This window comes from Ictidomys tridecemlineatus, chromosome 12 (assembly GCF_052094955.1).
Source record: "Ictidomys tridecemlineatus isolate mIctTri1 chromosome 12, mIctTri1.hap1, whole genome shotgun sequence".
Lineage (NCBI taxonomy): Eukaryota > Metazoa > Chordata > Mammalia > Rodentia > Sciuridae > Ictidomys > Ictidomys tridecemlineatus.
This window is the reverse complement of record NC_135488.1, coordinates 78,122,858-78,140,713: the sequence shown is the minus strand read 5'-3', so window position 1 is coordinate 78,140,713 and position 17,856 is coordinate 78,122,858. Positions and strand designations below refer to the sequence as shown.

Genomic DNA, 17,856 nt, shown 5'->3' with positions numbered 1-17,856 from the left:
TATTTATATTATGTGGGTTTTTTTTTAACCACAAACACATAAAAGGTGTAGTGACATCTTAATTTCAAGTATCTCTGATTTAAGCATTATTTCATTCTAATCATTATGCAGCAACGAATTATTCTGTACTTCAAGAGATTACCAAATAAGTATTTTAACAGCAAAGGGTTTATAATAAACCTGTTCTCATCAATACTTGATGGCCAATTAAAACTATACTGTCTTATTGTTATGATAACTGGTCTTCATAACTGGTCTTCAGTTGTAAGTCCCTGAAACTACTTAAAAACAGCATATTACAACATAATTAAAGATAAAAAATACAAAAGTACGAATCCAGTTTACTGTACTATTCACTTTGTTTTAGAAATGGATATGATAAACTGGGTGTGGTGGTGTGTGCTTATAACCCCAGCAACTCAGGCATCTGAGACAGGATGATTCCAAATTCAAGTACAGCCTCAACAACTTTGTGAGACCTTCTCAAAATAAAAAAGGGCTGGGTGATATAGCACAATGGTAAAGCACACCCAACTTTAACCCCAGTAACAAAAAAAATAAAAAGATATGCTAGCCCAGTGTGGTAGCATTCTCCTGTAATCCCAACTACTTGTGAGGCTGGGACAGAAAGATCACAAATTCAAAGCTAGTATAGACAGCTTAATGAAACTCTGTCTCAAAATAAAATAACAAGGACTGGGGATGTAGTTCACTGGTAGAGCACTTGCCTAGCATTCAAAAACCCTGGGTTTAAACACCAGTACTGTAAAAAATTAATTAAATTAAAATAAGCAAGAATGGATATGGTCTGCTTAGAATCTTGAAACAACATAGCAAATTACAGAACATACAGTTATGTTTCCAAGCATTAATTCAATTATAATTACTACCAAAAACAATTGAGCATTTTACCTCAAAAACATACATTTGCAAATTTTTAACTTTTAGAGAAACAATGTAAGCAAAAGTACCAAACATAAGCAAATTTAAGAAAAAGGTGTTTCAAAATTCAATGAGTGCTCATAGAATATTTAAGGAGTCAAAAGTTATTAAACTCAAATTTATTTAGAACGAATCACTGCATATTTAAATTCATATCCCTTTGAGGAGGGTTGTTTTACAAATACACACAAGTCAAAAGAAATGAGAACAGGGCTGGGGATGTGGCTCAAGCAGTAGCACGCTCGCCCGGCACGCGTGCGGCCCGGGTTCGATCCTCAGCACCACATACAAACAAAGATGTTGTGTCTGCCGAAAACTAAAAAATAAATACTAAAATTCTCTCTCTCTCTTTAAAAAAAGAAAAAGAAATGAGAACATTACTATTCCTCACATGATCTTTAGTACTCCCCCAACAGTTAAAAATCAAATTAAAACTATGCCTAATTTTGAAAGTTAGGGCACCTTAGTGCATTTCTATCTTCCAGAAACAACTCAAAATTTCTGGTCCACTCAGAGAACTCTGTCTTTCTTATTTTCTCAAACAATTCTAAATTTTTTCCAGCTCTTTTCTGTGGTTCCAGGAATAATCCCATCATCTCACCTTAGTTCCTAAGAGACTGAACATTATATGGGGAAGAACAATGAGACTGCAGATCATTTCGACTTTGCCTATTATTACTATAAAAGTTTCTTAACCACCCTATACAAGTAAAGCATATGGATTAGAAAAGACATTATATTAAAAATCTCAATCCCAGGGTTACCAATGATACTTGAGGCTGCTATATAAACACAGTAGTAACTTCCTGAAGCCTCCCCCAACCTTTGATTTTATTCTAAAATTAGAGCTGAAAGAATCATTCAAAAGCTATTCTTAAAAACTGGCACAGACAGGGCTATGGTTGTGGCTCAGTGGCCAAGCACTTGTGAGGAACTGGATTCGATCCTCAGTACCACACAGAAATAAATCAATAAAATAAAGGTATTGTGTCCATCTACAAAAAAAAAAAAAAGGTTGTCTTAAATTAAAAGGAAAAAATTGGCACAAAGATGAATCAGGAGAGTTCAAAGAAATATTCCCTAATTTAGTAACTACTTCAAATCTTGCCAAGATTCCAGATGCCCCTATAGTTATACTCTCCCCTATAAATACTTTTATGAAAAAATTAGATCAACACTGCTTTATAACTTAGCTACAATATTGCTCTATTGCAATAGACAGACACCTTTGTCACACTGGAGACACAAAATTAACATAACCCAAATTTTGATACTATAAAAGAAATTAAGGGTGGGGGGTGTATTCCTTGAAGGACTAGAGCTGCTGAAAAAAAGCTAAACATTGGGGAATTCCTCAGAAACCTTTTATTTCCCCTAATTCCTCACCAACCAGCAAGCAGTTCTTTTCTCAAGCATTACTCAAAATACAACCCAAAGGGGCTGGGAATGTGGCTCAAGCCGTAGCGCGCTCGCCTGGCATGCGCGCGGCCCTGGCTTGATCCTCAGCACCACATACCAACAAAGATGTTGTGTCTGCCGAAAACTAAAAAATAAATTTAAAATTCTCTCTCTCAAAAAAAAAAAAATACAACCCAAAGACTTTTTTTTTTTTCTTCAAAAGCTCAAAAAAAGGGGCTAGGGAGGTGGCTCAAGTGGTAGCACGATCACCTGGCATGTGTGCGGCCTGGGTTTGATCCTCAGCACCACATACAAACAAAGATGTGTCTGCTGAAAACTAAACAATAAATATTAAAAAAAAAAAAAGTTCAGTTTACGACCACCAAAAAACATAATGACGTTATTTAAAAAAAAAAAACCTCAAAAAAGTACTGACATAAAAGTAAAATGAATAAATGGGTCTTTTAAGATAAGAAGAAGAGCTGGAGTTGTAGCTCAGTGGTAGAGCGCTTGCCTAGCACATGTGAGGCACTGGGTTCAATTCTCAGTACCACATAGAAATAAATTTTAAAAAGGTCCATTGACAACTAAAGAAATATTTTTTTAAAAAGATTAACTAGCAACTTATCTAATGCAAGAGTTACATGTTAAAACAATAAAGTCTTACTAGAATAAAAACATTTTGAATAAATAGTAATATTAAGGACATTTTAAAATGTCTCTTATAGCCAGGCTGTGGGCCACACCTAATAATCTCAGCTACTCAGGAGGCCAAAGCAGGAGGACTGGAGGTTTGAGATCAGCCTAGGCAACTCAATGAGATCCTGTCTCAAAATAAAATTTAAAAAGCTCGGTGGTGGGCTAGGGTTGTAGCTCAGTGGTAAAGTGTTCATCTAGCACGGATGAGACACTGAAATCCATCCTAAGCGCCATACAGAAATAAATAAATAAAATAAAGGTATTGTGTCCATCTACAACTAAATAAATAAATTTAAAAAAAAAAACTCAGTGGTATAGTACTTGCCTATCATGTGTGAGGCCCTGAGTACCACAAATAAAATGAAATAAAATAAATTGTCCTTTAATAGCTCATGGCTAGTGCTAAATGACAAGTATTATACAATAAGAAGAGATACCATGACCCATGAATTTTTAGCTGTAGTTGGACACAACACCTTTATTTCTTTATCTATCTGTCTGTTTATTTATTTATTTATTTATATGTGGAGCTAAGGATAAAACCCAGTGACTCACACTAGCAAGTACTCTACAACTGAGCCCATGACCCATGAAATTTATAAGCAAGTGGCTGGGGATATAGCTCAGATAGTAGAGTGCTTGCCTCGCATGCTCAAGGCCCTGGATTCAGTCCCCAGTACCACCAAAAAAAAACAAAAAAAAACAAAAAACAAAACAAAACCCCAAATAATTTCATATACTCACTTCAACTCACCAGTCTTCATACTCAAAGCAAATAAATATACACGTTCCTGTACCTGTATCAGTTCCAGTCTTTTCCTTCTCTTTCCAAGGGTCCACCAAACAAACAAACAAACAAAATATATATATAAAAGGGAGAGAGCCAAAAGTAGCAGGGAAAAACTAGAGAATAAAAAATAAATTACTTTGATTTTGATTTTATTCCAGGAACAAGACCCTCACTATTACATATAATACATATAATTACACATAATTATCTCATAGTAAGGGTTTACTCAGTAAGCCCATCTCTCCTCTTTCAGTTAGTTCCTTGGAAAATCATCCCTGGGTTCAATCCCTAGTACTAAAAAGGGAAAAAAAGAAAAGAAAAAAACAAGAGTATCCTATGTTTTCATTCAAACTTGCTTTGCAACTCCCAACATTATAATCAACTCTGAATAGGATTCTTTTTTTTTTTTTTGTAGTTATAGATGGACAGCATGCCTTTATTTTATTTATTTTTGTATGCGGTGCTAAGGATTGAACCCAGTACCTCACACATGCTAGGCAAGTGCTCTGCTACTGAGCCCCAGCCCCACCTCCAGCCCCTGGATAGGATATTTATTGATTTCAACACAGTATCCAAGCAATCTGGAACAGCATGGTTCTACATTTTTATTTGCTGAGAATTCAAACTACTCTATGTCAATTCACTGGGAAAGTCATTTAATTTTCTGTGTGTCTGTAATACCCAGGTTCCTTCATATGGCTATGAAAACAGAGACAACTAATGAATGTATGAAAAATAATAGCTATTACTGGAGTGGGGCTCTGATTACCAGTTTTTCATAAGTTCCCCAGATGGATTAGAACACAACATATGTTTTTTAAAGTCCATGAAAATCATTAAAAAATGTAATATTAATATAATCCATTTCAATTAGTATTTTCCTTTTTTCTTTTCTTTTTTTTTTTTTTTTTTTTGGTATTGGGGATTGAATCCAAGGACACTTTACCACCGAGCTAAATACATCTCCAGCCTGTTTTATTTTTTTTTTAATATTTTTTTTTCTTTTAGTATTTTTTTAGTTGTCAATGGACCTTTATTTTATTTATTTATATTTGGTTCAGAGGATCAAACCCAGGGCCTCACATGTGCTAGGCAAGCACTCTACCACTGAGTCACAACCCCAGCAGCCCCGACTCTTGTTTTATTTTTGACTTTGAGACAGGGTCTTACCAAGTTGCCCAGACTAGCATCAAACTTGGATTCCTCCAGCCTCAGCCTCTTTGAGTTGCTGGGATTATAACTGTGTACTACCACATCCAATTCAATTCCTATTTCTTTTTTTTTAAATTTTAATATTTATTGTTTAGTTTTCGGCGGACACAACATCTTTGTTTGTATGTGGGGCTGAGGATAGAACCTGGGTCGCACGCATGCCAGGCGAGCACGCTACCGCTTGAGCCACATCCCCAGCCCCCAATTCCTATTTCTTTAATTAATTATAAGCCTAAATAATTTTAAGAAGTTTGCTCATTATATAATTATTTTCATGTGAATTATCTGTTCATATCCTTAGAAGCCTATCTGTCCTTCAACAAATCCCTCCTTCATAGTCTCCCTCCATTCCCAAACAAAAGCACTATCTCTGTCCTCTTAGCCCCACAATAAGTTATACCAAATAACTATTTTTCATGTTCTACTTCATATTATAGTTTTGTATGCACACATTATGTTGTTTCCTTTGGTAACTGAGAGCTACTTGGTATAAGGGACCATGCTTCTACACACCTACTGAACCCACAGCTCTAATCAGAAATGAAACCAAGTGAACATTTGAGACACTTTTTCCAAATGACCAAAGGTGGTACCAGTGTGTTTTCAGGAATATACTGGCTTCTATAATTACAAACAGCTCAATAGGACTAATTTTCAAAAAAAGAATTCAAACCAACAGTAAATATTTGAACACATTAAACCAACTAATTTCAAAAATAGATTTCCGGACTGGAGCTATAGCTCAGTGGCAGAGCGCATGCCTAGCATGCATGAGGCACTGGGTTCAATCCTTAGCACCGCATAATAATAAAATAAAGGTATGCTGTCCATACAATTACCAAAAAAAAAAAAAAAAGATTTCCCAAATGCCTAAAACCAACTATTATCAACTATTATCTTTTTTTTTTTGGGGGGGGGGTTGAACTCAGGGACACTGAACCACTGAACCACATCCCTAGCTCTAATTTATATATTATTTAGAGACTGGGTATCACTGAGTTGTTTAGAGCTTTTTTGCTGAGGCTGGCTTTGAACTCAGGATCCTCCTGCCTCAGACTCCCAAGACACTGGGATTTTAGGCTTGCACCACAGCACCCAGCCCACTATCTTTATAATGATGACTCCAAATGGACAAAGAGACCAAAGGTATATATTTCTCTTTATCTCCAACCACCACAGGCTGCACAAAACTCACTGGACTACCAGAGTATCTATAGTACAGAGTTATACTCTGTGACTATTTTAAATTGACCCTATTTCTAGATTAATAAAGTCACCTACAATTAATACATAATAGTAATGTCATTATTCTTTTCCCAGTTGTTTCTCTCTTGAGGAATGGATAAAGGAAATAACTTCTTGAAATGCTTTTCTTGTGTCATTTATGAGCTAGACATGGCATCAGGCAAAGGGAACATAAAAACAAATAACAAATGACCCTAGAGCATATACCTTAGAGAGACAGGTAACTGATTATTTCAATAATGCTTTGAGTACAGTCATATCAATTTGCCCATTCATCTCTGTGCCCCCAAATTAAATGGCTTTCTTTTGAGTTCCTCCTTACCTAACTAAATCCTACCTGAAGGCTAACTGTGATCCTTCCCCTGGGTGGAATTCCCAGGCTACATAGCCAGAAAACTTTTTTCTGAAAACCAACACAGTAGTTAAGAGCAAGATCTCTGTAGTCATCAAGTAAACTACACATTTTTAAAAAGCCTCTACTAATCATTGAATGCTTATGCACTACCTCCCCATATGTTGAAATACTAATTCCCAACATCAAAGTATTCTGAGACTAGACTCTGGTGAGGTAATCAGTCTTGGGATTAATGTAGTCAGAAAAAGCTCCCTTCCCCACTAGGTCAGAACTCATCCATGCTGACACTACAATCTCAAGATTTCAGACCTCCAGGAAGAAATAAAAGTTGTTTAAGCTGGGATTACACTCCATGTATGATACTGAGAGTAGCCCAAGCAGACTCAAGACACCTTCATTAAGCCTCATTTCTTCAAAGGTAAAGTTTGAATAATATATCTATAGTTCATAGGCTTGTTTGTGAGAATTAAATGAAATAATGAATGCAAAGCACTTAGCATAGTGCTGCCACACTAAGACCTCTCAGTATATGGTAGGTGCTAGCTATGTCACTCATTCAACATTTCACTAATGCTCTAACCCTCAGGTTACTGATATTTTTAAACTGCATTTTAAACCTGCATTTTCATCTCTTGTATCTCAACAAGTACCAGGTGATTACTTTTAATTACAGCAAGACACCCATTACATCTGTGGCTTTAAAAAATTTTTTTTGGTCACAATCCACAGTAACAAATATAATCTGGTACACACACATACCCATATAAAACTAAAACAAAGGAGATGAACAGTCATCTTTATTATTGCTGAATGAACTCTAATAATCCTAGTCTACTTCACCCAAAACAAGAAGTGGTTAAAATAAAAAATCAAACTTATTTACCAACTTACTTGGTCATGACTCATTATTTCAAGAATTATGTGCAGATGAAAGATTACAACTCCCTCCCAAAAAAGTGAAAAGTTCTTAAGATAATTCTGCCTTTAAATATGATTTTTTAAAAAATCACCTGTCTAAATCATTTCTGGATCAGTTACATGGTAACTTTTCCCCTGCCTTATACAAAAGAGGCAACTCCATTTGTTGAATGTTTACAGATATTTGATGTTTTATTAATTAGGGTCTCTAGAAGTAATCCACTTCCCTCAGAACACCAACTATCCCAAGTGAACTATTCAGGAATCTGCCAAAATTTCCCAATCCATTCGTCATATTAATACAGTAACAAAGAAAAAAACTATAAGTCCAAATATACACACTCACAAGAAAAAGACTGCACTAATAAGATTTCTTGCTCTAAAACCTTCTACTTTATAATTTGCTTAAAAAAGAAAATCACCAGAAAAAGAAACACCCACGTATGTTCTATTCTATATTCCATTTAGACTGCCTGCCATTAGAAAACAGAAGATTATAAAATATTTTTAATAATTCTTAAGCAATCTTCAACTTGTCTGCAATACAGTACTATTTTATACCCATTCCATGCTGTGTTAATAGTGTTAATTTTTTTCTTAGAAAGGAAAAATCTTTATCTTTAATCTCAAATATTTAAGAGCCAGATATTATATAAAAAAAAGCCAAATTAGCATTACTAATACATAATGGTTTACCTATCAAAAAATTATAACTACAGCTAAATTTTCTAACACTAAATCCTTCACCACAACAACTATTATAGATTTATTTTAAAGTAAAATACTTGCATAATCTATTTTGCTAAATTCCAGTTTTGGATTATAAAACACACTAATCTCTTTCTTGACCAAAATGTTCATTCCCTCCAGTCCTTTGGTTACATATCTTATACATTTCCTTTCTTTTGATATTAAAATCAATCCCTGAGATTCACTTTCTTCATTTTGAATACAAAATTAACAATTTCTTAGATTTTTGTAATGTTTTAGTTTATAAAGAAAAAAGGTTGGGCTGGGGATGTGGCTCAAATGGTAGCGCGCTCGCCTATCAAATGCGGGATGCTGGGTTTGATCCTCAGCACCACATAAAAATAAAGATGTTGTGTCCACCGAAAACTTAAAAAAATAAATATTAAAAAATTCTCTCTCTCTCTTAAAAGGTAATTCTAATATTAATGAGTATCTATGAATGCATACCCAACTATTAAATGCTAGGGGTAGAAGGTTGAACAGGTGAAAAAAACTCAATACAGAAAGGAATATGCGTAGAAACAATACAAAAGCATGAACAAGGGATCAAGAGAGTGCACTGAAAGGGAATAAATACTCCACATAGGCTGAATATGGAAGTAGTCAACCTCAAGATTGCAAATGGTAAAACTTATGTGTTGCTTTTCACACTTCAGCAGGGGTCTCAACAATCAGATCTTATCTTCTTGTAATTTCTGCTGCTCCTTTTATTTGTGTAGTGTTGCTTTTATTACCATGTTCTCAGTTTGTTGTTTAGACACTAATTTTATACAAAGGTTAAAGGAAAACATATTTGGATTCTATATTTAAAGGAGGGGAAAAAATCTCACTTAAGAGAAAAGTTTCAAAACTATTTTAGAAGATGTATTACTAATAAATAAGCATCCATAAAAATACTTTATTGTATTTTTTTACATCCCTGGATGCAAATTTTTATTTACTTTTATTAGTATTTACTAATAAAAGTAAATAAAAATTTGCATCCACTAATAAAAGTAAATAAAAATTTGCATCCACTTAATAACATGTATTTTAATTACAATGTTATTTTACAACACAACATGAAGCAAAGAACACTTGGGGGGGAGTGTTTAAAGTGACTTTAAGTTCTCAGATCATCAAATGATAATTTATTATTTTCTAAGTTCCTTTCCTAGTGCCTCAACACAAAGCATTAAAACACACTGGTCAAGGTTTGAGGATGGGGCTGGGGATGTGGCTCAAGCGGTAGCGCGCTCCCCTGGCATGTGTGCGGCCCTGGTTCGATCCTCAGCACCACATACAAACAACAAAGATGTTGTGTCTGTCGAAAACTAAAAAGTAAATATTAAAAAAAATTCTCTCCCTCCCTCCGCCCCTCTCTAAAAAGAAAAAAAAAAAATGTTTGAGGATGTGGCTCAGTGGCAGAGCACTTGCCCCGCCATGCCCATGCAAGAGGCCCTAGGTTGAATCCTCAGCACTGCAAAAACAAAACAAAATCAACAACAACAACAACAAAAACCCACTGGTCAGAATGCAAATTTTTAAATACATAATACATTTAGAATTTAAGTCATGCACAGTTATCAGACCTGTAAGCCTGGTGAACGCCTCAGGAGACTAAAGCAGAAGATGACAGATTCAAGCCCCCACCACCTCAAAAAAAAAAAAAAAAAGCCAATTGGGGAAAAGCACACCTGGATTCAATCACCACCACCACCCCGAAGTGGGGGGTTGGAGGTTGGGGGTAGGGGAAATCCTATTTTCCTCCTCTAAAATTCTTAAGGGGCTACCACTTTACCTGGTCTATTCTAAACAAAGATAAATGAACACAATGAGTACACTGGAACTTCTTGAGGGCAGAAATTTTTTACTTATATGCACCAAATGCCAAAAACTGTGTCTACCCTCTGTAAGGCACTTAAAAAAAAAAAAAAAAAGTTCCTCTACTATGTAATAACCTATGAGTCTCAGTATATTCATTTTCCAAATGGCAATCCCCTCAACAGAGCACTTGCTATCCCAAGATTAAGTCTAAATCTCCAGTATTAAAGAGTAAAAGAAACTGTATGAAAACGATCATTAACGAGCTGCTGTTTTTTTTTAAACTCCCTACCCATGTGATTCAACTGTAGTAAACCTTAAAGCATTGTAAATAGATGAAAATGTTGTGTTTTTTACCTCTGAATTTTCAAAGAAGCAGAACTTCCTGAAACCATTCAAAGTTGACAATGAACTGGTTTTTTTTTTTAAGATTTATTTTAGGTATTGATTTTTGTTTTTATTTTAATTCCTTTCCCCTTAAAGACACTAAAAATGTTTACAAATGAAATAATATGCTTCATGGGTGCTGGGGATGTGGCTCAACAGGTAGCGCGCTCGCCTGGCATGCGTGCAGCCCGGGCTCGATCCTCAGCACCACATTCCAACAAAGATGTTGTGTCCGCCGAGAACTAAAAAATAAATATTAAAAATTCTCTCTCTCTCTCTCTCTCTCTCTCTCTCCTCTCTCACTCTCTCTTTAAAAAAAAAATAATAATAATATGCTTCACAGCTACGGAGAAAGGTTGGGTGCAGTGGCGCACACTTGTAATCCCAGTGGCTCAGGAGCCTGAGACAGGAGGATTCAAAGCCAGCCTCAGTAACATACAGAGGCCCAAACAACTTAGTGAGATCCTGTCTCAAAATTAAAAAAAAATTGGGGGGAGGGGGGCTAAAGATGTGGCTCAGTGGTTAAGCATCCCTGGGTTCAAATCCCTGGTACCCCCCACCCAAAAAAAAGAACTACAAAGGGGGCATGAAAGGAACAATTTACCATGAGTTGATAACTGTGTAAGATGAGTGATGAGGTTCATTATATTAGTCATTCTCAGTATGTTTGGTATTTTCTATAATAAATGTTTTAAGTTAAAAAATTCTTAAATCAGCAAACTGTTCAAATTACAAACACATATTTACTGGCAAAGGAAGTTCTGCCACAAACAGCCAGGAGGCTAAATCAGTGGACTGTAAGCTATAGGCCAGCCAGGGCAACTAAGTGAGATCTTGTCTCAAAGTAAAAGAAAAAGGTCTGGGGATGAAGCTCAGTAATAGAGTGCCTGCCTAGCATGTGCAAATCCCTGAGTTTAATCCCCAGCACCACAAAAAAAAAAAAAAAAAAGTGTATGGATGTTTGACAGTGCTATGAAAATTCAAATGTGAACAAGTGTGGGAGACAGAAGTTATATGAGAACTCCACTTTCCCATTCAATTTTGATGTGAACCTAAAACTACTCTAAGAAATAATTTTGGTTTCTATTGAATTGTAATCATTTAGTAACAAAAACGCATCTCATCTACTTTCTCTAACTGGTTCTCTTTTTGGGGGGGGGAGGGGGGGTTGAACCCAGGGGCACTTTTACCACTGGGCCACATCCCCAGGCCTTTCAATTTCTCTTTTGAGAGAGGGTCTTGCAAAGTTACTCAGGGTCCTGATAAATTGCTGAGGTTGGCTTAGAACTTGTGATCCTCCTGCCTAGGATTATAAGTGTGTACCACCGTGCCCAAGCTTCTAACTGGTTGATTGATGAAGGTGGTAATTTGTCAAGATTTGAGATTATTTTGCAAATAGAAAGCACTTGTGTTTATGGTGTACTTTTAGTACTTACACATTAGATACTCATTAATTATTAAGTGCTGGACATGGTGGCACAGGCCTGTAATTCCATGATTCAGGAGGCTAAGGCAAGGAGAATGGCAAGTTCAAAGCCAGCCTCAGCAACTTAGTGAGGCCCTAAGCCTGAATTCAATCTTTGGTACCAAAAAAAAAAAACCCAAAAATTATTAAGTATCTCACATTAATAGATAATAGAGATTCAGCAGTTAGCATTTCCTGCTTTCTAGATGATCTGAATTCAGATGCTCCTGCAGTCACTTATTACTTTTCACAAGAAAAGGTCAGTATATTTCATAACAATACTTCTACTAAACTTTTTTTTAATTGGTATCAGGGATTGAACCCCAGGGTGCTTAACCACTGGGCCACAGTCTCTCTCTTTATTTTTTTAAAGAGAGAGAGAATTTCAATATTTATTTATTTAGTTCTCGGCGGACACAACATCCTTGTATGTGGTGCCGAGGATCGAACCTGGGCCGCACGCATGCCAGGCGAGCGCGCTACCGCTTGAGCCACATCCCCAGCCCCTTATTTTTTATTTTGAGACAGGATTTTACTAGGTTGATTATAGCCTCAATAAGTTGTTAAGGCTGGCTTCAAAACTGTGATCCTTCTGTCTCAGTCTCCCAATCCCTGAGGTATTACAGGCATGCACCACTGTGCCCAGCTTAAAATTTCTTAAATGCATTATGTGGCTTTGACTAAAATAATCTGTCTGGGAAGACTACATAATGTTACAACAATTAAACTGTCTCTTCAACCTAAAAGGGAGCCACAAATCAGAAAATGAAATGATTCCACACTCATTTAATCATAAAACAATACAGAATATAAACCAGGTGTGGTGGTACTTGCCTATAATCCTAGGGATTCTGGAGGCTGAAGAGGGACCTATTGCCAAGTTTGAGGTCAGTATGAGCAATTTAGCAAGGCCCTAAGTAACTTAGTGAGACCCTATCTCAAGAAGGGCTGGAGATGTGATTCAGTGGTTGAATACCCCTTGGTTCAATCCCCAGTAGCAAAAAAAAAAAAAAAAAAAAAAAAAAACTCAGAACTTTTGTCACTATGACAGAAAAGGTATTTAAATTTGCTTTGTACCATACAATATTACCTAACTAAAATCAAAATTCTAAAGCACAAAAGCAAGAAATTATCATCGATGGGGTAAGCTTGTAAGGGATTCTATTATCAATGAAGTGTTAAAAAGAAAAACAAGCCATTTTAATCTGCTTGAGGAATCCCATCTCCCATTTTAAAATTGTTTTCATAAAATACCCCACTAGTAAATATTAAATTTGAAAACTCACTAGTCATCTCAACTTTGCCTTCAAAAGGAGAACATCTACAAATGTCCCAAGCCCAAAAGTGTAGCAGCATTCAATCAGAAAAAGAGGTCAAATAAGACCAAGATGAGAATCTTGGTGGCAATGCCAGGTTTAGATAAACTGAGGTTTTCCAGACTTCACTGCTTCTTATGTAATGCCCAGAAGGTCAAGAGCAAAAACACATTTCAAGTTTTTTTTTTAGTTGTAATTGGACACAATACCTGTATTTACTTTTATGTGGTACTAAGGATCCAACCCAGGGCACGCACATGCTAGGCAAGTGCTCTACTGCTGAGCCACAACCCCAGCTCCTCAAGTTCTTTATTCAACTCTCTTCATTCTCTACCTGGGCCACACAAGTTATCTAAATCCATAATCTGTCTACACTGCCATTTTCCAAAGACCACTATTTTGGCCTTACTTTCTCCAATTTATTTATTTTCCTTAACCTCTCTAATTTGTTTGTTCCATTCTTAAAACTGCCCTGTTCTATCACAAAATCTCCCTGGAACAGGAAGTTCCAAAACTTTAAATTGTCTGTAAGAGTTTGTATTACATCCCAGGACCAATTTTAAAATTACCTAGGCACCAGGCATGGTGGTACAAACCCAGCAACTCAGGACACTGAAGGCAGAAAGGAAGACCACAAATTGGAGGCCAGCCTCAGCAACTAAGTGACATCCTGTCTCAAAATTTAAAAATAAAAATTTAAAAATATTTTTAATTGTAAATAACACAATACCTTTATTTTATTCTTTTATTTCTATGTGATGCTGAGGATCAAACCCAGTACCTCACACGTGCCAGGCAAGCACTGTACCACTGAGCTATAATTCCAGCCCCTCAAAATACAGGGCTAGGAATGTAGTTCACTCACTGGTAGAGCACTTGTCTAATATGTGTGAGGCCCTAGGTTTGATCTGTAGTGACACAAAAAAATAAAAAGACACAGAAACCACTTTTGGTCAAAGATGCTAAATAGACATGCAAATCTCAGAACAGATTTAATTTACTAAAAAGAAATAAAAAGTGAAAAGGGGGGCCAAATGTAGATGTCCCAAGCCCAAAAGTGTAGCAGCATTTCAATCAGAATTTGGCTTCAAACACACCTATGATACCCATGATTAGGGTTGTACAGTTCCACTAGGGGATACAGTCCCAGTGCCTAAATGACCTTCATACTCTGGTCTTCTTTAGGAATGTACTTATCTATGTAACAATTTCAAGTACTTTACAAACTGCTCAATCTTTATAGAAAAATACACACCGGCTTATAGGAAACTAAAAAGTGTAAAATAATAATAAAATCATAAAACAACAGAATAAGAATGATTCGTAGGGATTATTTAGTCCAACACCCTTATTTCATTCACAAGAACACTGAAATACATGATTAAATAATTGTTCCACAGTCCCAAAGCCAGTGGGAGAAACTAGGCTTTAATTGCATTACTGCTTTCCATTCTTAGGACTTATGATCACTACTCAGCCATCACCACATTTTGACATTATTTAGGTTTTAACTTATGCAACATGATGCTTTAAAAAATATGCACAATACACAGTCATCTTAACATGATTTAGGAGAAAAACACACCCAACATCATAATATGGCCTTCGAGTTCAAATTTTCATAGTGCAGTCCCAAGAATCAGTTTCCAGCATTTAATCACAATTCCAAAATTAGATTCTACCTGACAGCACTTCTTACACTTTACATATATAAGACATTATGGGTTCAGAGGTATTAAGCCATTTAATTACAACCCTGACCTAAACATCAAGCATTGTCTCCACTGTATTTTTTAGTCCTTCCTAAGTAACTACTTTTATCTAATGAGCCAAACAGTAACAAAACTATTAGTGCCAGGGCAGAGTGCTGGCCTACAACATGTGAGGCACTGGGTTTGATCCTCAGTACCACATAAAAATAAACTATTGGTGCCAATGTATCAAATTCATTAAAAATAAAATACTTTAGAAAATATTTTACTGCGCCTGTGTAAATTAAATTCTAGGTTCATGCACCCAAACAAAACGAGCCCTCACACACTGGCATATTTATTTTTACTTTATTTTCTTTAATTTTAAGTTGTAGGATGGACAAAATGCCTTTATTTATTTATTTTTACGCGGTACTAAGGATTGAACCCAGTGCCCCAGACATGCCAGGCAAGCACTCCACCATTGATCTACAACTCCAGTCCCATACTAGTATATTTATATATTGTGCACCTAAAAAGAGCTGTTCTAGTCCCTAAAAATGGTATTCTATGGCAAGTGTACACCAAGTGACTTAAATAGGGAATTTCTGGAACTAACAATGTAAATTTTATTTTTACTATGTCTAATTAACACAAACACCTAGGAGGCTTACTTCAAAAAGTGAATTTTAGTCATTTATAAAATATTCTGTTTTGACTAAAAGTTGTTCTTTTCTCTCTGGTGCCTTCCTCTCCCCAGCCCTTTCTCCCTTGGATCCTAACACCACAAACTTCTTTATACTACAGACAAAAGAAGAGCTGTTAACTTCAAAATTTTATGGCCACTCTTTGAGGAGGGCAAATTAAGAGTCTTAGTTTTGCCTCTTTTTCAATTAAAAAGGTAATTACTCCCATCAACCGGTCAGAGGTGATGAGAAATTTGTCAGAGGCCTCCTAAAAACTGGCAGATAAGAATCATCCTGTGAGGAATATATTTAATACTATTACATTACAAAACCCTGAGTCATCACCCAGTTCACTCAGCAGATTTGGGTAAACACTGAACAAGTGACTTATGTCCTGTGTGTTCAGCCATCTGTAACCACATGCAATGAACATACAATGTAACAGACTTTACCTGCAGTCAACCAACAAGATACAGCAAAATTCTTTTATAAAAGGCTGACAGTGCAGATGACTATCTAGCAAATAGTCTCTACCCACTGCCCCAATACCTCTACCCCCCCCATTACTGTGACACTAGTTTACAGTTGGTTTATACAAAACAAGAGTACTCCTCAAACCGACTTGGGTAATCAATGTTCACCTAACGACTCAAAAACTCACATATACCTCATACTAATAACTTCCAGGACATCCTGTCGGCACTCTTCACTGTTTTCCTGCGAATAGTAAACGTCTCGCCAAAGGAAATGTCACAACAGAAGCAACACACTTTCCTTAGATTCTAAGACAACATTCTCAACATAAACGTCTACTCTACAGTCCAAGAATGAGCTGAGGGCTGATTTTATCTTTTCAATCAAATCTACAAAACAAACAGAAACCAGAAGTCTCCCTGTGGCTTCCTTCCCATTCACAAAGTTAGTAGAAACTTAACGGAGAGGTGAAGAGGCGGGATCATCGGGGAAGAAAGAACCAGAGGAAACAGGGAGAAGTGGGGAAGTCAAAGTTCCCCAAAGACAAATCCTCTCTGCCCAGTCTCTCCCTCGCGCAAATCTCCAAGGAAGACCTTTGGGGACCGCTCTTCTCTCTCCTTCTTCCCCAGGGCCCCGCAAGTCTTAAGAAACAACCCGACGAACGCTTGGGGAGTAGTAGCTGGTAAGGACGAAGAGGGCTGCTGAGGACCCGAGAGGTCCCCGGGCAAAGTGGGCAGGAAGGAGGAGGCTTCAGTGCTTCACAGGCTTCTGTCACGACCCTGCGAACACTTGCAAGGGGGCAGCGCCAGCCAGGACAGAGTTGTGGGTTAAGCCATCCGGACAAAGAGCCCATCCCCCGTTAACACCCCTCCAGCCGTTGCTTCAGACCCGTGCCCACTTACGTGGAGAGTTTCCTGGTCCAGAAGAGGCCCCCGGGCCAAAGCTCTTGGAGCTGCACGGCCCGGCCCAGGTTGCTTTTTATCTGGGCCAGTTGCAAGTCGGACTCGGCGTCCAGCCGCTCGGCGTAAGGCAGCAGCTTGTTGTACACGATCTCCTTTTGCGGGACGAAGCCCCGCAGGCCCTGCACGGGACGCCCGCCGGGCTCCGGGGGATCCCCGCCTCCCGCCCGCTCGACCGGCTCCATGAGCCCAGGGACACCCCCCCACCCCCTCCCACCCTATCCCTCCCCGGCCCCCACCCCTCTCCGGGCTCCGCCTCCTCCGCGTCGTCGTCGCCCCGCGGCCGCCGGCGGCCCGTCGCTCTCGGCCCGACCGCTGGGCCCCCTCCCCTGGCCGGTGTGCTGCTGGGCCCCGCGCGGTCCCCGGTTCGTTGGCGGCGGCAGCGGCCGCTCTGCCCGCCCCGCACCGGCTCCGCTGGTGACGCTGCAGCCGCCAGGCCCAGAGGTTCCGGACGGGCCTCAAGTCACTTCCGGGGCGGGGCGGGGCGGGGCGACGGCGTGTGTGGAGGTGGCAGCGGGAGCGCTGGGAGCCGCGCTTCCTCGCCGTGGGCCGGGCTCGGAGCCCCCACCCGCGGGCTCCACCCGCCTAGCGGGAGGCTGCCCCACCGGAAACACGAGGCCGAATTCCAAGCTATTGTCCTCCCCTGTCTGGGACGGCACGCTCCCCACCGCAGGCCTCGGACGCCTGTAGTTGCCGTGGCCTCAGGCGAAGTAATTGGCCTTGATCCCCACGTTGAAGCAGGATGGGTAGCTTCTAGAGGAAAAGA

General features: G+C 38.3%; 1 protein-coding gene across 5 annotated transcripts in view; it reads right to left on the bottom strand.

Annotated features, from left to right (window-relative positions):
• The window catches only part of Psme4 (proteasome activator subunit 4), a 98,382-nt gene extending 81,091 nt beyond the window's left edge, over positions 1-17,291 (bottom strand). For all 5 annotated transcript variants that reach the window (XR_013428986.1, XM_078029175.1, XM_078029176.1 and 2 more), the window contains exon 1: positions 17,034-17,291. Coding sequence is in view for 4 of the 5 variants with exons in the window: in XM_078029175.1 (XP_077885301.1) it covers positions 17,034-17,275 (242 nt within the window). In the remaining variant the exon portion in view is untranslated. The remainder of the gene's footprint in view (positions 1-17,033) is intronic.
• Between the last annotated feature and the right edge of the window lie 565 nt (positions 17,292-17,856).